This window comes from Scardinius erythrophthalmus, assembly GCF_964197995.2.
Source record: "Scardinius erythrophthalmus genome assembly, chromosome: 8".
NCBI classification, from domain to species: Eukaryota; Metazoa; Chordata; class Actinopteri; order Cypriniformes; family Leuciscidae; genus Scardinius; species Scardinius erythrophthalmus.
The window spans coordinates 17,746,724-17,768,005 of record NC_138228.1 but is presented as its reverse complement, the minus strand read 5'-3'; the positions used below and the strand labels follow the sequence as shown (position 1 = coordinate 17,768,005).

Here is a 21,282-nt window from a genome sequence, read left to right as displayed (position 1 = left end):
AAAATCAGTTTTTCAATTAGAAATTCCACTGTATACAACTCCACTGTATACAGATAACATATCTGGTCAATACAGCTGAAATGGGACACTTTATGATAATTTGAGTGTGTGTGCACATACTGTATCTTACACTGATTTCTGCTGGTGTCATTCGGCGACTGGTAGGACGTTGCTTCACCGTGGCTGCTCTGTAGTCTTCTACCTTTGGCCTCAGTACTGTCTCCTGAGAGGCCAAAATCTCATCTAGCCTTTCTGATAACAAACACACAAAACAAAGTTCATTACACACATCCAAACAAATAAAGTGTAATATGAATCACATAACCTTTTAAATAAAATAATAACAAAGTAAATATGAAATGGAAATGCTTAATGCCATAAAGTGAATTAACACAATGCAACAATGCATCATTGCACCTCATTTATGGCAAAAGGTGTAGTATGACACACTAGCTCAGTTCCAACCTATAGATCTGCCTGCTGTATACTGTCTAATTGAGCAGTGCCATTCACATTGGATGCACTCTTTTGTTCTTTTGAAGTTTAGCAAGGTATGTTTACAAAGAAAAACAATTAAAAAACAACACAGATGGATAGAGAATACATCCTGTGTGAACGGTCCCTAAGGCAGCATCCTAACTGAAATAGAACCTCATAAGTGACTCATTTGGGACACTCCACATGCCACACAAATAGCGTTCCTCACATGACGCATATGAAAGGCGAAAATCACAATGCATTTCCACAGAGTTTAGAATTAGCACATGTTGCTACCCTACGAGTGTGATATTCAAATAAGCATGAAAAATGTTTTATTTATCAAATAATCTATCATTTTCTACTGATACTTATATTTATTAAGTTATTTTATTCAAGCTCTAATTTATAGTTCATTTTAGTTAATTTATTCAATTATTTTAATAAATATAAGTTAATATAGAATGGTAATTTATATATTTGAGCTTTTCTATTTCTCTGTGACGGACATCCAAAGCAGGTATTTATAAAGACAGCATAATATAGCTGCCTTCGTGTTGAGAACGCCCCAAAAAAGCTGGCTAGGTAGGCAGCTCACTAGGTTTTGGAACAGAGCTAAATAAAGCATATTCCAGCGTGAGCAAGCTGAAGATGGTTGCATGCACATGATATAGCAATACTGCTGTGATTTTGTCGGTTTCTAAAACCAGTAATGTGTAACTCACCCCCTCTTCTCCTCCTAGAGGCTGAGCATGAAATAAATGTACAGAACACTTCTCCATTAAAGTCTCACAGCAGCAAATGTTTGTGGATATGTGTTTCAGTGTGTGAACGTAAGTGTGTGTAATGAACTCAGATTGAGCGAGAGAGAAAGACAGCTGACGTTTCGAACAGCCCAAATGGCTGCAGGAGGGAGATGACACAGTTAATAAATAATCAAGAAAGAGCAACAGGGAGAAAGACAAATAGACAGAAAATGTTGCATCCAATTGTGTGCATGTGTTAAACTACGTATTTTCATAATCGACTATCTAACTAGTTAATTATAAGGAAGACTGTGCACATTGAATCCAAGAACATGCAGTCCTTCAATAGGATATATGAGAGAAATTCAACAAGTATACAAGTTCAAATAATGATAACCTTTTACTGTACAGAAATAGTAAGCATAATAATGGGAGAAATGCGACAGCAATTGCTTTAAAAGTTATTGTTGAAGGCAGAGGATTTGTTACAGAAGCAGTGTTTTGTTGGCTTTCACAGTGCCCAGTAAACTGTTAGCATGCTAAAATTCCCTATTAATTCACCACCTTTAAAAAAAGAACTGGTGATACACAAAATACAATTTTACAAAACTATTCAACTCCACAAATCAACTAGTGTGTGTGTTTGTTCAAGGGCGTCTTACCTAGCTCTTCGAGCTCAGCGGTCATGCTTTTGGACCTCAAGGTAAGGGTGGTGCTGGGTGCTCTTTTTGGAGGCGGGGGCGCTGTGGAGGAAAGGCAAGGAGTAGATGAGAAGATGCGATGGTGTGGCGTGGGGCCTTCACGGCTGCTGCCCATCGGCAGCTGCCAGCGCTTTTTCACCATCTTCATCTGAAGATCACAATGTACCACACTGCCGCACCACGATTAAACTCTATCCTGCCGTCTTTCTCTCTCTGGAATCATGTAACTATCAGACATCTCCTGTGTGCGTACGTGTCCAGAAACCCACTTCCTTCCTTGGTGGCCCTCTGATGGATGGTAGAAAGAAATACTTGTCTCCCAAAATCCTTCATTTCACATTCATTCTCTTACAACCCAAAGGGTGGTCGAGTTTCCCTTTGTCTCTCAGAAACGAAACTTGACGCTTTATAGCCAAAGCATGATATAAACTCCCAATCAGCATAAAAGGAAGCACCAAGAAAACGAACAGAGTTCCAGGAGATCAGACACTTCTGTTGTCTCAATAACATCAGCGTAAAACTCCTCACTCCTTCAGCTAACAACCTTGCAGACCGGAGTAGAGCTCTGGAGAGAGAGAGATGGGGAGAGAAATACCAAGGCACTAATGCAATACTTACTTCAAACATGCATTGTAGTAACCATGGCAACTCTGGCAGGAGCAAGGCCTGGGTTTGTGCATTTAAACTGTGAGAATCTGTGTGTGTGTGAGTTTGTATGTGTGTGTGGGAGGATATAGCCACAAAACTAACAACAGACACTCCGTTATTATTTCATCAGTAGTGTGTATAAGTGTGTGATAGTTTGCATAGCCCAGAGTTATGCAATAACTTTGCAGGTGACCATGATTTTGACAAATAAGAACAACATTCTTATCGACAATAAGATAAAAAAAAAACCTATCACTTTGCTCTGATTGTAGGGATATTTCATTTCTATTTCATGCTGTAGAGTTTGCTGCTAACAACGCAAGGTCATGAGTTTGATTTCCAATTGATTTCCAATGCATTAAATATAATACATTTTACACTTGAGAGACTCGCTTGTTGAAAATATATGAACTACATTTAAGCAATATAATAAAATCCAGCAACTTCATTTTAAAATAAATAAAATAAAATAAAATTTTATCTAAAACAACTTTTACATTTTTTTTTCATGCATTTCATGTACTGTTTGAGCAACAGGAAACAGAGAAAAAAAAAAAAAACAGACAAAGCACAGCAAAACGTAAACAACTTTAACTAAACAAGCATCTGAAACACAATGCCCACTGAGCGAGATGCTAAAAAGACAGCAAGACTGTCTTATGCATCTATAAAAACAAATATTGAATGCAAGAACTTACACTTTATCTGTAATAAGTGACTTACAGGATGTTCAACTAGTTACATTTTTTTTTTTTGGGAGTGTCTATTTACACCAAGTGCAAATAGCCCACCTTGTTGGCAGATGCTTTTTACACTAGCTTCGCTTACCATTATCAGATTGATCCAGATAAAATTACAAAAGAAATCCAGCTGATAACAGGATAAGTGGCATGGAGAGTAAGGCAGTACCTTTTGACACAACTGACCCGATTTCGAATCCGCCTTTTACTTAACTCATTCTTCCCTCTTTTCCCATTGCATAAGCTCGGAGTAGCGTTTATTTTAAATAAAAATTGATAAAATATTAGAAAAGTGGAAATACAGTGCCTAACGTGTATTTAATAGTGGGAATAAAATGTTTAATGGGTAGGGTTAGGAGTAGTTGTAGACGAGGTAGCGTCAAGTACAAGTAATGTCCCAATAAAGCATTAGCAAATTTATGAATTTCATTAATATATTCATATAACACTGAATATGTTGTTATTATAGGCAAAGACTATAGAATAACACAAGATGCATCACTTGTATTGTTTTAAATGGGGAAAAGTGCAACGCTCAATGTGGCGGAATAAGTCCCGCCTTCTAAATGAGAGCCAATCGCCGATTGGTAAAGTAATCGTGTCACTGCTGCTGCCGTTAGAAGCTCCGGACGCGCGCTTCCACTGCGCATGAGCTTGATCCAGCCTGAACATTTTCGTTTTCTGTCATGAATCGAGTGTTTAGAAACAACATTTATGACAGTTATGAGACAGAGATCAAATATTAAATTTAATCGTAAGCTTGGCGAACAGTTTTAGAGAATTTTATGTTTCCCCATTCAAAGAGATAGGAGCTGCACTTGAATGCCTGAGAGTCGTTTCAAAGATGGCCGCCGAGTGAAATGACTCGTCTTAAAGGGACTTTGTTATAGCTTACTGTTTTATAATACAATACACTGAGGTGCAAACAGTATCTGCCACTATTTGCACTATTTGCAAGTATAAATATCATCTAACAACTATTTACACTTAGTGCAAAAAAATACCTTTTGTTTCTATATACACAGAGGCCGTGTGTCCACCACGTGTCCGCGTTTTTAGCCAGGTGAAAATGCCTAGTTGTGGGTGCTTGAGAGCACTTTGGCAGTGCAGCGTTTTTTTTTTTTCAGTTGAGACGCTTTGCTTGCTATGATATGGAATACTGCGGAAGTGTTACTAGTATCTAATTTCAAAGATAATTTGTTTCTGCATTGTTTCTATATAAAAATGTCGATATAATGTAATTGCTCTGGCTCTTGTTTTAAATGATTTTGTTTCGTTATTATGCTTGATGTTGTTGTCATCTGTTGACGTTGTACAAGCAGAATGTGGCGGTTGGTCGGTGTTGTATTTGTCCCGCCCTTCCTCCACTGTGATTGGACGGCTTCTGGGTAAAAAGTGACAATGATGAGTGCTGCGCTTTACCCAAAGTTGACCATTCTTCAATTCTCGCTGACCGGTAAAAAAAACACAGAAAAATGTGTGAAACAGACACTCAGCGCCTTTAAAGGGGAACTATTCATTTTTTTTTAGCTTAATTTACCTTAACCGAACAGCTTCGGAGTCATTGGAATGGTTATATGACTTTTTTCGGGTTGAATGGTGGCCGTCTCGCTTCCCCCTACCGCCTGTGAGCGGAAAAAAACACCCTTGCGACTTTGGGCCGGTGGGCCGGAAGTATCGCGTGATATCAGGTCTCGCAATGTAACGAATTGCTTTACGGCACTGCACATATACATTTACATGCTAGCTTTCTGTGTATCATACATACCTCAGTGGACATGGCTCTGTGCGTTCGCCGGCTTCTTTGAAAACAAATGCACATGACCAGAAGGAGAAGATGGGAGGGGGAAGAGTTGCCAATGAGTTTTTATGATAGTGCTGTCAAATATCTATTCCGAAGCTGTAGGGGGAGCTATATAGAGAAACCCATGAGCAAAAAGCCACTTTGGTGGACACACAGCCACAGCATCTGTTGCTATTTTTCCCACTTTTTTCTTTAAGCTTGGTGGCGCTTATTGGCACTTTTCTTGGAGAAGTTTGATCTTCTTTAAAGCACCAACACTATTTGGACCAGACCAACCAACCCGCCAGCCAGATTCAAACCTTACTGTGAGAGGATTTGGATAAAAGCATCAGCTAAACGACTTACTTACTGTGCTGCTCCATCATCAACTAAAGCCAAACACAGGTCAATAAAGGGTTCGGTTTGTGTGGGAGTTGCAGATAAATGTGAGGATAGTTTACATGGCTACTGAATAGACTTCCCCTTTGCATTTCGAGGTTTTGCTATAGTTCTAATAACTCTACCAGTAGACTAATTTAACTGCTAATCGATTGAGTGGGTGTAGGAACGCACAAATGTGTGGAAAACGTGTGTGGAAAAGCTGCACAGAAAACAGTTTGACGCTTCAATCTGCTTAGTCATCACAATTTTTTTGTGACAAACAACCCTGTCATTTAGTTAATGCTCCTGAAGTTTTCTCTCCTGAAAAACACAGTCATTACCATCACGATCGGCTGTGATCATTAAACTCGCTCCTTTATTCATTCTAGCAGCATTTCTTGTCCTCGTGTTTGAGACTAGATTCGCCCTGCTGGGTGAGATCTCTCAATGTCTGATCATTACATACACAGTACAGAGCATCAAAGGCTGGTTCCCTAGCAACCCATGGCTTTAAGAGCTCTTCTGTCTGACTGCAGTAGCCCCGCCCACAATAAACAAACAAAACCAGCAGTCAGCACATTCCCTGTACCTCAGCTACAACACCACATTCACAATATTACACGATTTTTGTGTAACCGACTTATTCTTGACAGACACACTGTTAAACACACAAGAAAACATATGAACTAAATGTAAGCAATATATTAAGGTGCAGACCTTGTTTATAAGCTGCAACCCTGTTAATATTACTTACATTTTAATATGAAAGATAAATCAGTTCTGTTGGAAGTGAACAAGCACCTTACCCTTCTTCCTGACTGTCTCCTCAGACTCTGGCTTGCGTGTGACTGACACCACCTTCATAAGGAGGCTATTTCCACCCTGCCGGATGAGTGACACCACCTGCTTGTGTCCCACTTTTACCACGTTTACACCATTCACCTAAGAGACCAATCACAAACAAATCATAGCTGTTTCTGCCCCTCCAACACATTCAAAGCATCTCAGACTAGACTCAAGGTCATTACACAGCTTCAGCACAACACAACTATGTGCTGAAGATGTGAAACATAATGAAAGGCGATATGGACAAATCAATCCTATACCTCAATGAGGAAGTCACCAGTCCTTAGCCCCGCCCTCCAGGCCACGCCCTCAACATCCACAGACTCCAGGTACTGCAGTGCGGGAAAGGCAGGTGTGGGTGTAAACTCTTCAATGGGTGTCTCCGCTACATAAAAACAGAAAATCATATGCAATTTCACATACTGGTTCTAAGACCCTTTGTGAAGCCAATAGCAATGCTTCCATACACCTATTTTTATGCATATTGTATAAAAAAACGCTGGATGGAAACACCAATTTGTGCTTGAATTCCAAAAAATTTGCATAAAAAAATGTTTATGCGCTCAGTTGAGGCAGATAATTTTTTATCCGATAAGACATGCGCATAAACTTTGATAGAATCAGTTACCATATAAATCCCTTAATGCGCAACTTACATGACTTTGCCTCAACAGTGAATGTGATTGGATTGGATTACTGGACTAACCAGCCGATCAATGTCAATGCACGGCATCTCAAATGTTGGTTTGGTCATTATGAAATCAAAGTCTGTCATCAAAATGGTTGTGTATAATTACCTCTCAGAACTTTCTCACATGATTGCATTCCCAAACACCAGGATTCCATCTCCGAACGCAAGATAACATAGCAGCGTTTATTGCGTGCAAGTAATTTATAATGTGCGAATAAAGATGAAATGGTTTCCATGATTGCAGCAACTTCCATTTTCATTACAAATATTTTTGAGGCAGTTTTCCAGGAAGTCATGATTTTGTTCTTTTGAACACTTGGGATAGAAACGGTGCTTTATTCACAAATGTTTTATGTGATATTCCAATTTTGCGCACAAGTTAATATCGTAACTCTGAGTGGAAACATAGCTAATGAATGGCTAGATACGCATAGATATCTCTGCTGGGACAGGTCAAAGCATTTAAAAATGGTCAAAAATGACATACTTCACCTTTAAATGAGCCTTTCTGTAAATATAAACATATGTCTAAATAAAGCTGTTAGTGCTTTGCTCTTCATATTTGAGATAGTCATAGTATAGGAGTTAAGAAATCAATAAAGAGACCAGCTGAAACCCATATTCGTAAGAAATATTAATGCACCATGTGGGTAACAGATGGCATTAGGAACTCATAACTCCTACCCAGGATGGTGCCATCCCAGAGACTGGGCACTAACACACACACACACACACACACACACACACACACACACACACACACACACACACACACACACACACACACACACACACACACACACACACACACACACACACACACACACACACACACACCTCACATTTGCTCACAAACTCTCACACAAACCCTGCTGAACTGTATATGTTGTCAAACACAACTGTCTAATAATGCTGTTATGCTACATAATCTAATATCAGGGTCACTGGTTCACATTGTGTCATTTCTATAAGTAATGAAGTTAACATTCACTTAACTCTATTATGCTGTCACCAGAACTGCATCTGTAAGACACATACACTTTTGCACTCATTTGCATTGAGTTTAAACTTTCATGTTACTCTAGTGTGAATGTACCAAGTAGACAAAAATGTACTAAAATAATTGTAAATGGATATTGTTTTAGAGGAATATTAATTTAAAAGGTACACTATGTAACTTTTTTTTTTCAAAATGAACAAAATCCAATAAATCAATCTTCGAAAACATATTTTTTAATCTTACGATGACTGTGATAAGCCTATTATAAGTGTTTATATTTTGCAAAAAACAGTTGTGCTGCTTAATATTTTTGTGGAAGCTGTGATGCATTATTTTTTTTTATTTTTTTTTGATGAATAGAAACAAAACAAAAAAATATATATATTACTTTTACTATGTAACTTTTTTATTAATAAAATAAAATGTTATTAATGGGTAAGTGAAAAAAAAAAATCCCTCCTCCAAACCATGTTTTAGTTTAGCTATAAATACACTTGGATAAACCTCATTGGGTGGTCGGGATGAATTTAGCTGGAAATTGCAAACATACATTTGCATATGTTCTTTTGCAAGACACATGCAGTTTTATTTGTTAACCGCCAGAGGGTTCAAAAATTACATAGTGTAGCTTTAACCAAATACCTATCTAAATATTGTTGTAGTAAAACTGCATTAAAGTCTAGCTCCATTCCATAAATTATTGGCCAGTTTTCACAATCTAATCAATTCTCGAATAAAATTATTTAAATAAAAAATCTGTTTCACTTAGAAATACATTACATTATTAAAGTAAAATGGGATGCAAATGTCATTTGTTGCGGACTTTAAGTGTGTAATGTAACCCAGTAACATGAAGGAAGCTGAAACTTTGACTGTAATCGCAAACTGAGGCCATGAGCTCAATGTCAGGTCTTACCTTTTGCTCCTCGCAAGACAAAGCCGAATCCCTCATTCTCTTTCTTCTGGAGCACAGCGTTCTTCTCCTCGATGATGTAATCACTGGACATAAGAGAGAGCAGGACAGTGAGGTCAGACTCCAGCACCATGCCTGTATGAAGAGCTCCACAGCCGGGCGGCGGGGTTTACCACCTGGACATACCCCCACAACGCTACTCTCCCCGATCCCCGTCCCACTCCAGTAATGAGCCAATCGGGTTAAAAGCTGTGGCTGTGAGAGTGTGGACAATATGAAAAATCTCAGGTGGAAGCTTCCGTCCTTCTGTTTGACTCCAGTGCAGCCTCTTTAACTGCATTAGGAGATTGGACAAAATACTACTATCCAGCCTCTTATGCTATTAAATGAAAGGATAGAAATATGAGGGCCTTCAACTCTTTCACTGTCTAACTCCAAATACGCACACACACAAAAAAAACACCCTTTAAAAGCCAGAAAAGTAAAAAAGACAATGTTAATCCTGCATCCATGCCTTACAGTGAAGCCCATCAGTGATTAAAAGATAGGATGAGCATTCACAAATGAGAAAGCGAGTCAGAGACACACAAAGGATCTTTCTCTATAGTGGTCTCTTCCCCCCATCACCATCCCGAGTCCATCTGTCTGGATGCATGGAGATAGCTATCATCAGCGCTAACAGCAGGGACAAATCTGTTCTTCCTTACTCATGTGAGCCACAGTTACCCGCCTGTAGACAGCCCCCCCCCCGCCCCCCCGCCAACACACACATACAAACAGTGCACTTAGACATACAAAAATCACATTACTAATGATTAACTGTGCTGGTTTACATATGGTGGACGCTTGATTAGCTTTTAACAGCTTTTAACAGCTTTTCCTTCTTGAAACTGTTCTGGGTTAAAGTAGACACAAAATGAAATATAACCCTATCTATTTTCTAAATTAATGTTATTGATCTTATTGTGAAACATTCATCCATGCTTATGTCTAACTTTTTCAAAATTGGTTTTGAGGTCGTACATTTTATTCAAAATGTATCTGTTTTTTTTGGGTGAAGTATGACGTATGCAAGATCATTTATTCAGCCCCTTTCTTATAATTGATAATCCGTAAATAATCGACTCTTATGTACGTTACATTATGGAAGAAAAGATCAACAACTTACATTGTACAGCAACTTTAACCTACACTGTAAATAATAGTTGTTGTTTTTTAAGTTGTAAAAATAAAAAGATTACTGGAATACCTTTTACAAGAAAATATTATTAAAAAAAATACTATTGGAGACTATTGACTTCCACTGTATAGATAAAATGTGGATGTTTCTACAGCTGTACAAAGTGCATGACTATTTAATGGGGTAATTATGAATTAGTTTGGTGGAGGGTTTAAAAAGACATTTTTCCAAAGTTAAGTGTAGAGTGAAAACATGTTACCGTGATTATTATTTTTTTTTGACAGATCAAATCCATGACCTTGGCATTGCTACCAGCCAAGCTAAACATAGCAATTAATTTATAATAACTCCCATACCATCTAGAAATCTGTTTTACAAACAGAGCATAATAAAGTCCTTGTGAACAGCTGCTTGTAGAATAATTACCACAAAACAACAAAAAGCTGTTTATGTGTTCACATGGGACCAGAGCAATGACTGGTGTCTGTATCATCAACTATCAGAAGAAAGCTCATCTCTCTCTCTCTCTCTCTCTCTCTCTCTCTCTCTCTCTCTCTCTCTCGTACCCGAGGGTCTTCATCACTGATGCATTAGGAGTGACAAGAATCTAATTAAGCAGTGGAGAATCAATTAGATCAATTACAGATGATTCGTGTCGTTAGCGCCTCAGGTTAACGAAATGCTCTGTCCTACAGAACAGCAGTCACGCCTGTGATAACATCAGTGTACGGTCGGGCGTCTGGAACAGGCATTTGCTGTGGATTTGTTTACGAAGAAAATCCCAGACAAGCCACATTAAACTGGGACGGTGGAATATTTGGGTTAAACTTCCCATTATCTATTTAATAAATACATAAGTTATCACTAAGAAAAAGTAACAAAGAACAAATGCTTTATATTATATCTTGTCCCATATAAGAAAGTACTGGGACAGTACAAGTATTGTTAGTTCATGTTTGCTCAAATAAAATGAAGAGATACAACTTTTGGTTTTAATAATGTAATACAAATAGTATTGAAATTAACATTAACTGGGATGAATTATAACTCATATTCATAATGATAATATACAAATATAAATAAATTTGAAGTAACAATATACTTATATATAAAACATACCATGGTATTTTGCATGGTACCATGTACACTACCGTTCACAAGTTTGGGGTCAGTAAGAATTTTATTTTTTTGGAAAGAAGTTAAAGAAATTAATACTTTTATTTATCAAGGACACATTAAATTGATCAAAAGTGACAGTAAAGTCATTTATAATGTTACAAAAGATTCTATTTCAAATAAATGTTGTTCTTTTGAACTTTCTATTCATTAAAGAATCCTGAGAAATAAAATGTTTGACGGTTTCCACAGAAATCTGAACTGTTTTCAACACTGATAATAATCATAAATGTTTCTTGATCATCAAATCATCATATTAGTATGATTTCTGAAGGATCATGTGACACTGAAGACTGGAGTAATGATGCTGAAAATTCAGCTTTGATCACAGGAATAAATTACACTTTACTATATATTCACATAGAAAACAGCTGATTTACACTGGAATAATATTTCACAATTTTTACTGTATTTTTAATCAAATAAACACAGCTTTGGTGAGCCCAAACTTGTGAACGGCAGTGTATATTGTTGAAAAGAGTAAGTGTCACTTAAGTGAGAGTGCATGACAGTTAATGTACATTGTCTGGGTTGTCTCATGGAACATTTCAGTCATATAAAGGCATTAAACATTTCAAATATTTGTTATACACTTACAAAACCCCTCACTGTCAAGTTCAGCTAATCTAGCACCTAATGATAATTTGATGAGATAATGAAGGGTGAAAATGAATATAATGGCCATTAGACCTCAGGAAGAAGAAGGTTTCCTGTAGCGCTGACTTCTTGTCAATGTAGTGTGTACAACTCCCTAAAATGATCTCCTGTGCTGAGGGGAACGCACATGAGCGAGTTAGCTCCACATTGTCCATGTCATGAAGCTAAACCTCTGTACAGCAACTGATATTCACAAATAGCCTCACAGCTAGGTCAGCGTGTGCTAACTCAGTTTAGTGCACTTAACAGTGTAGCTGAACATACAGTGCTATGCATAAGTTTAGACACCCATGCTAAAGTTGACTAAGAGGAATAAAAAATCATCTTTTGGAAATTGAACTTAATGCCTTAATTTAAAATAATTAGGAAAAATCCAACCTTTAAGGACACCAATTTTCTTTGTGAATGAATAATGTATTGTAAATAAATAAATGTTCTTCCTTAAAATACAGGGTGCATAAGTTTGGACACCCCGATGTTAAATTCCCATAGAGGCAGGCAGATTTTTATTTTTAAAGGCCAGTTACTTCATGGATCCAGGATACAATGCATCCTGATAAAGTTCCCTTGGCCTTTGGAATTAAAATAGCACCACATCATCACATAACCTTCACCATACCTAGAGATTGGCATGGAGTACTTTCCATAAGATCATCTCTCAATGTAAATCAAACCAGCTATTAGGCTAACTGAAATAAAACCATGCCAATCTCTAGGTATGGTGAAGGCTATGTGATGATGTGGGGCTATTTTAATTCCAAAGGCCAAGGGAACTTTATCAGGATGCATAGTATCCTGGATCCGTGAAGTAACTGGCCTTTAAAAATAAAAATCTGCCTGCCTCTATGGGAATTTAATATAGGGGTGTCCAAACTTATGCACCCTGTATTTTAAGGAAGAACTTTTATTTATTTACGATACATTATTCATTCACAAAGAAAATTGGTGTCCTTAAAGGTTGGATTTTTCCTAATTTTTTAAATTAAGGCATTAAGTTCAGTTTCCAAAAGATGATTTTTTATTCCTCTTTTTAGTCAACTTTAGTATGGGTGTCTAAACTTATGCATAGCACTGTAGGTCAACCCCCCCAAAATGCATGCAAAAAGGTTTAATGGGGTTCCATATATGGAAGAACCAATGGTTCTTTACTCATTTTTAAAGAACCCTTTATGCCAAAAACATTATATATAGGGAGGAATATCTTAAATTATTGCATATAACTTTTGTTTAATGGTTTAAGTGATAAAGTATGTTTACGAAATTAAAGTATGTTAAAGTATGTTTACCAGCGAAATTAATTCATTAAAACTAAATCCATGAAATGATCCCATGACAAATGAAGCACCTGACAGAACTGTTTAAGTTTCTATAAAGAACCTTTTCTTCTAAGAGTGGCAGTCTGCTAAACAAGTGTTTAAATTAATTAGCAGACTTGTAATATTAGCTGAATGTAGTTTGACACACTTACATGCTAATATTTACAGATTAAATTGATTAGCATACTTCTAAATGCACCTTGAGTTGGGAGACCTTTTAGAGGATTTCAGCAAGGTGATTTCAGCAATTTTTTTAAGAGTCTGGGAGTGGCTTCGTTTGTCTTGTGTGTTTCGAGTCTTTTTCTCTGATACAGCAGGTAATTGATTTGACTGGGTGCAGTTCTTTAAACTGCTGTTCTAGACCTGTTTGCTGTTGTTGAGCAGCTTGGCAAGAGAAGATGAATGGAGTAAAAAGTATCAGTTTGACAGAGAGACTCCAGTAATTAATCGTCTCTCTCTCTCTTTCTCTATTCTCCAAGTCATCTTATTCCCCATCCTCCTTCCCACGTCAATCAGTCTTTAATTTCAGAGACACATTTCATTACAGTGTAATCAACAGAACTGACTAAAATAGCAGAAACTAAACTAGGGAGAATGGCTATGCAAGCATAAAGCATAAATTGCTGCTAAGCATGATGTATTCTGGCCTGAAAATTTGCTGTTTACGAATTGGTAGTCAAAAAGTATCCAAACATCAAATAAGAAGCTGCATGTGTAATGTCGTGAGAAACTAGATTAAATGCCAAAACGTATAATTTTGGAATAAAAAAACACAATAGAATAATAATAATGTATAATATAATAATAAAATAATAATAATGAATCTTAATGTTGATTACAACATTTACTAACACATTATTAAAACCAAAAGTTGTTGTTTGTATTATTTAATGGACCAAAGCAAACATGAACTAGCAGTGAACAATTGTATTTTGTATTAATTAATGTTAACAAAAAATAATAAATACTGTAACAAGTGTATTTCTCATTGTTAGATAATGCATTAACTAAACTTACAGGAACATTATTGTAAAGTTGTATCAATTTATTATTATTTGTTGGTAACACTTATTATTGGCGGTTTGTTAGTTACACAATTAGTACACATATTAATGACTTATTCTGCATGATCATATTCTACATTGCTTTATCGTACCCAAAACCTAAACTTAACAGCTACCATACTAACTTTTAATAAGAAGTAATTGAGTTTATTGAGGCAAAAGTTGTGGTTAGTTAATAGTGAGAATTTAACCCTTATCTAAACTGTGACCTATTTTTTTTTATTAGAGCATGCGACATCTCGTTGCTCATATCCGTTGGTTGGACAGACTTAACTTTGCATTCTTAAAATCTAGCGTGAACACCCCGTTAAACACAATATATATTATTTAAGTAGACTTACATATGCAATTACACTGACTGTAACATTGAGCAAAATGTAAAACATGGCATGTGCTGGCTGTTTTTTAATATTACACTCAGCTGTAAAATGTAATTTAGTACTCAAGTGCTTAAGTAATTATCTTTTGCTTTGAAACACGCAATGAGGAACAAATGTGACTGTTTAAATTAAAAGCAAATGTGAGCGGTAAAAAGTGAAAACATGACGTAATGAATGAGCAGCACTGGAGTGTGTTGACAACCTCTATCCTCTAGATGGCAGTAGAGACTCAACACTACAAATTCCTGAATCCACTGAGTCAGGATAACTGGTGATGCTCTGTCTCGGGTTAGCCTGGAACTACTGATCATCAAAATGCCCATATATTAAATAATCATGCATGCACACATATTTATGTATACTTTACCTATATGAGGTAAAGTTGTCGTAGGAGCCCACAGTGTAATGTCTGAACAGCCTCTTAGTTCGATCCTCTCTGGTCTCTGAAAGACAAACATGAAACACATTAACATGCATCGTCGTAACCAACCACATTTATCATTTTCAATGCCGTTTATCATATTTGCATTGCATTTCAGAGCCGACCAAATGTCTCTAATCAGCCTTGTGTGAAAATGTGGGTGTTTGTTTGTGTGAGAAAATGTAGACAAGCTTAATTAAATGCATAGGCAAGGTCAACTGTGCGAGTGTGTGCGTGTGTGTGTGAGCGGTCTCGTTAATCCAGTCAGAGCTAATAGGGATGGTGTCTCAAGCCAGACTAGATTTATGTGATTGGACTTTCAGCTGGAAATCAATGCACGGCTCCCCCCTACAGAAGGCCAATCTGCTGACACACATATACATGTATTCACGTTCACACACTAACACACACACAAACACACCCAGATAATCTTACAAACATTTTCTGGCAAGAACAGATAGTCAAACACACGCATTTCATTCCTAGATACAGCGGTTATTGAATTAAACTTTGCTCTCTGTGTTATTGAATTCAACATGTCTTCCTCTCTCTCTCTCCCCTTTCTTAATAAACTCAGTGACCCACTTGCTCTGGTCTGATTACTAATGCATATTTCCTCTGTCTTTTCTTCTGTCCCCTGTCTCCACTCCTTCCTGTGTCACACTGTAGTATTCCCTCTGTACATGTCTATTCTTCTTCATTTGACAGTCTGCGATGTGCCTTGCAGACTGTGCCAACATGAGTGAGTTTAAATGAGTCATGTTATGATAAATAAAAATGTCCTTGTTTTGAAACTGAGTTCAGTGTACTTTGAAAACATACAGTAACTCAAATTTTTCTCCCAACACAAAAAAGGAATGACGGATGAATAGTATTAACATTTGACCGCCCACGTGAAAATGTAAATTATGACATTGGTGCAAAAAAATAATGTATTTAAAATTACACAGTAAAACGATCTTAGGGAAAAAATATGACAAATACTGTAACTTATGAATAAAATTGTATTCATAAACACAACAGCTCATGATACAATGATGAAGAACAAATCTGTTTCAGTTCTTCATTCAGTCGAGTCCTTACTAAATCTAAAAATCTGCCTGTTATGCTTATACTTTACTGAGACTGCACTTATAGTGTGATTAATAACTACATTATATTGACAACTGATTACACTTACAAGAGAAATTATTAGAGCAACAGAAAAGAGAAATTAAGAGAGAGAGAGAGAGAGGAAAAGCAAGAGTTACTTCTACTGACTCTGCGTCCTACTCTGTCACCACAAAATTGAGAAGTTAAAGCATGCATTAGCATTTTAATGACTTGAAGGCAAGAAAGGATGCACAGATCAAATTCACAGGAGAGAGAAAGAGAGAGCGCACAAGAGAACGAGAGAGAAAGAGGGTTATATATGCATCACTATATCTAATGCATATAGGAATTTGAACACCAAACAAAAGCATTCAAATTTGTGACGTAGCACACAGTTGAGTTACGCTGCACAGTTTGTATGACTTGAGAAAGGGCTCGCTTGACTTGGACCAGTACGAAACCACCTCGAACACCCTAGAAACCACCAGGTACATCCAAGCATTGTTACCACTCACCTTTTCTTCAGAAAATTTAAACATATTAACCCTTAAATGCGCAAATGTTTCGCCAATCATTATTACATATTCAGGTTTTTAGCAACCCGGACCTATATCTAACACGGATGGATCTCTACCTGTCACGATAATATAAAACTCTCCTGATATTAAAGTAACAATTACAGAAGAATAAAATAAAAGCATATTTTGTTATCTTTTAGAGCTTGGAAGAGTTCAGTTTGAGAATGTTTTATATCATCAGCACTGTCCTCATCAGAGCTCATTAGTACATGCAGCATCTGGCTCATATTCACGACATCAAACATATTCTCAAAACCATCCTTTTCTATATCAGTTTTGCTGATGATACTTCCTATTCTTTTGTTTTCTGGCTGCGGTAACTGAGTGAAACGTCACTTCATCATTGTGTATCAGACACTGCCACCTTCGTGGAATAAATGTGAATTGCATGCAGTCATCAAAGATTAAATTATTGTTGTGCAGAAAAAATATACTTGTACTGTTACACACCTTCAGGTCGTTAGCGACCCTATACAATTATTTTTTTTTTTTTACAAAAAATTAATGGGAAAACAGGCATTCTTTTATAATTGGCTTATTTTTCATTTATTTTCTTCTTATATTGTTTATAATTAATTGATTGAAGAATGCTAAAAAGGTTGATGTCTCACTTTAAAAAATGAATGAGAAGGAGACGTCCCGAGTCACTAAACGCTTACATTCTCAAATGTTTTTAAACAATATTTGACCTCTGTTCCATTGCAAAGGTTCTGGTTAATCTAAGAGATACTCTTCATGATTATACTGTATAATAAATAAATAAATAACTTAAAAGTTACTTATTTATGAATATTTATTACATACATTATACTTTACTATATTAATAAATATACATCTATATAATATAAAAAAATAATAAATTACAAATAACTTAACGTAATAAAATGAAAAATGATAGAGTATAGCATAAACAATAAATACAAATTGTAATAAATTATACTTTTTTTTTTATTACTTATGGAAACTTTATAGATCAGTGATGGGCAACTTCGCTGTCCTGCAGATTTAGTCAACCATAATCAAACACACGTGAACAAGCTAATCAATCTCGTTTCAATGTTTTTCTAGTCAATGTTTTTTTTATTCAGGGTTGGAGCTAAACTCTGAAGGACTGCAACAAACCGACGGTGCCTATAGATAAATAAAATGGCTGATGATAATAAGTTACTTGATAAATACACACAAAAAACGTTGATCTGATTTACCCATAATGCAACTCTGTATTCAAGGTCTGTGCTAAAATAAAATCAACATATGGACGTGCATGTGTGTGTGAGTGCATTTGAATATGCAGTTGATTACAAGGGTCCTCGCCATCTGTGTCCAGAGTAAGAATAATGCAATCATTTATCATTCTCACAGGAAAGAGAGAGAGAGAGAGAGAGAGAGAGAGAGAGAGAGAGAGAGAGAGAGAGAGAGAGAGAGAGAGAGAGAGAGAGAGAGAGAGAGAGAGAGATCTGAGGGCTATATACAATAATCATCTGTCAAATGACAGATACTGTCAAAAACATAAACTCACACTGTATATGAATCAATATATTATCTGTTGGAGAATGGGGTATGTTGATACAGTCATTCACGTCATGTGGCAGCCAATACAGGCAGGATCCGGAAATAGGATTCAAAGTTCGTGGAGCACAGCTGAGTCACATCCATTCCAGATGGCTAAACGAACAACTAGACCATTTATTCCAATATAGTGGCCAAATAAACACAATCCCGCACACACATACACCAGCACTGCCTCACTGAACTCGTAGTGAGATAAAAAGGCTGCCAGAAAGATTAAGAGTAACCTGAAAAACACTCTTGTATGAGGTACACCACAGAAAATTATACACATCCATACAGGGGAATCAAGCTTTCTTGGGAAAAATAATCAGTCAGAAGACAATGACTTCACTGGTAAATCAAGTATTTTGAAAGCAAAAAGTGGCTCTTGATCAGTGGAGTGATGGTATACAAAGGCCTTCAGAGTCTCAAAGGCAATTTGATGACATGATCAAACGACTGAAGCTTGTCAAAACCCCTCAACCAATCACACGCACCCTCTGGATCAACAGTTTAATGAGCTGAATGCTTTAGTAAAATGTGCTCCTGCTTTAAACGAACAGCACCATGCATGGCAGGGCCTCAGCGCCAGCAAGGGATTATTGGAAGTGGGATGTGGATGGCCAGAACTCAAACAGATGCTGAACTGAAAACACACTTAAAGCCAACAAAAGTCTAAAATGTAGATTTTTTTTCTAATCAAAACAAATGGCAGAATAGATCTCCAACATATAAGGCGCAGAGAGAATTTCTCTGTTTTACACTAGCTATGTGAAAGAGGCACCATGCCATCTTAAAGAGCAATCATAAACTTTTTTCCTCTCTATCAAAACGAACTTATAATACAAATTTAAGTTCCATAGATAAATGTATATCTAAATAAATAAATATAAAATAATACATATGTAAAATGATAAATTATAATATAAATAAAATAACTATAATTTGACAAATCAAAATTTTCAGCTAAAAAAAACAACTAAAATTTTTTATATATAATGAATTGTCCCATTGACTTCCATAGTATTTTCCCCCCATATTATGGAAGTCAATGGGGCTCATCAACTGTTTGGTTACCGACATTCTTCAAAATGACTTATTTTGTGTTCAGTAGAAGAAAGGAATTCATATAGGTTTGGAACAACTTGATTGAGAGTACATGATGACAGAATTTTCACTTTTGGGTGAACTTTCCCTTTAAGTGTATACTGTTAATTGACCAAGCAAACATGGTTATCATCCGACATATGCAGAATAAATCAAAGTTGTGCTGTTCTCATATTTGTTGTGTAGTCGTACCTTTTACGTTCTTCTGGTGCTGAAGGGCCAGAGGCAAGACAACAGCATCCAAGTTCAACACACCGATACATTCAACCCTCAACTCTCTTTACCTTTCACTGCCACTCTGAACAGACATGTGTGATTTATTCTGCGTGTGTCTGTCCCGTTCCCATCTCCACAGCTTACTGATACGCTATTCCTTTTTTGTCAATGGGGTCCTCAACCCAAACACACATCAGAGAGACTCACAAGGTTTAGAAAGCCATTCAAAACAGAAGAACCGAACAATCCATGTAGACCAAGCAATTCATTTCAAATATTAAATTAGGAGACTTTGATTTTTCAGTGGTGCTGTATCTCTTCTAACACACTCTTTCTCTGTCACTCATACGGTGCAGCAAATAGGTCAGATCAATGGGGCGGCAGGTCTCTTTCCACGCTTGATCAGAAATAGAATATCTGTTGATGTGATTTCGACATTACCTCACGCTTACACTCTCTACCTCAATCCTCAACTCTCTTTTTGAATCTCTCACGCTTTTTTTTCCCTTTCCTAGACATCTCTCTGTCTCTCCATGGCCTCCGGCTGCCCTGCACGGAGCCGACCCACTTCTCTGCGACGAGATGAGAGAAAGGGTTCGCTGCGTGTGACTGTCTCTCTCATTTTTCATAAGTCATAAGATGAGGATTATGAATGGTGATACCTGAGAGAGATGAATCTGGGAGACTCAGAGGGAAGTAATCTTTTCTTTTGCTAAAACATACAACAGAGTACATGAGCAGTAAGTAGCATTTCAGCAAAAGCTTTTATATGTAAAGAAATGTAAAGTACATTCATAGGGACAGCTCTAAGATTAAGTACCTTTCTCAGTGAAAAAAATGCTGTTTTTTTATCTACACTTACGTGGTTTAAAACAGTCTGCCTCTGAAATGACTTTTCTGCTGATGTATCCAAGGTCATTTGAGGAGAGAAAAATATGATTCATTCAATCAATCAGTCAATATATATAGCACAAATAAACAACAGTAGTTGACTGTACAATAATATATACTAACAGAACATTAAAATAAGTTATATTAATTGTATGAAAAAAATTGGCCTTTAACTAAAGAGTAGAGTGGTGCAAGAATGACATTACTTTGTAGGTCAATTAGCATCACACTGGCTCCCTCGACAAAAACTTGTGCTTGTGTTCACCACAGACCTTATTTCAACCATTTAACCAAAAACCCAATGGCTTCGGGATGATGGAACGGGAAGTGCTAAAATGCTAATTCGCTACGCGTTTTGGTCTACAAAGTGATGTCAAGTCAGCACCACACTATTTCATAGCCTAACACATTTCACCACCTCAAGAGCCAAGTGCAGCCCTAAATTATTTTCAATGTATTATTATCATTATTATTAACAACAATACTATGGGCCCTATTTTAACGATCTGAAACGCAAGTATCAAGCGCGAAATGCAAGTAACTTTGTGGGCGGGTCTTGGGCACTGTTGCAATTATACTGGCGGGAAAAATGACTCTTGCGCCCGGCGCAAATCTAAAATGGGTTGGTCTGAAGTAGCTTCATTATTCATAGGTGTGGTTTGGACGTAACGTGAAATAAACCAATCAGAGCATCATCTCACATTCCCTTTAAGAGCAGGTGCGCTAG

At 36.8% G+C, this 21,282-nt stretch overlaps 1 protein-coding gene across 1 annotated transcript in view; it reads right to left on the bottom strand.

Moving 5' to 3' along the window:
- The window catches only part of shank3a (SH3 and multiple ankyrin repeat domains 3a), a gene marked incomplete at its 5' end in the record, with an annotated part of 235,337 nt that overhangs the window by 8,745 nt on the left and 205,310 nt on the right, over positions 1 to 21,282 (bottom strand). Inside the window, 7 exons of the mRNA XM_081372532.1 lie at positions 131 to 252; positions 1,203 to 1,223; positions 1,886 to 1,966; positions 6,283 to 6,418; positions 6,583 to 6,707; positions 8,930 to 9,012; positions 15,067 to 15,142. Of these exons, the coding sequence (XP_081228658.1) occupies positions 131 to 252; positions 1,203 to 1,223; positions 1,886 to 1,966; positions 6,283 to 6,418; positions 6,583 to 6,707; positions 8,930 to 9,012; positions 15,067 to 15,142 (644 nt within the window). The remainder of the gene's footprint in view (positions 1 to 130; positions 253 to 1,202; positions 1,224 to 1,885; positions 1,967 to 6,282; positions 6,419 to 6,582; positions 6,708 to 8,929; positions 9,013 to 15,066; positions 15,143 to 21,282) is intronic.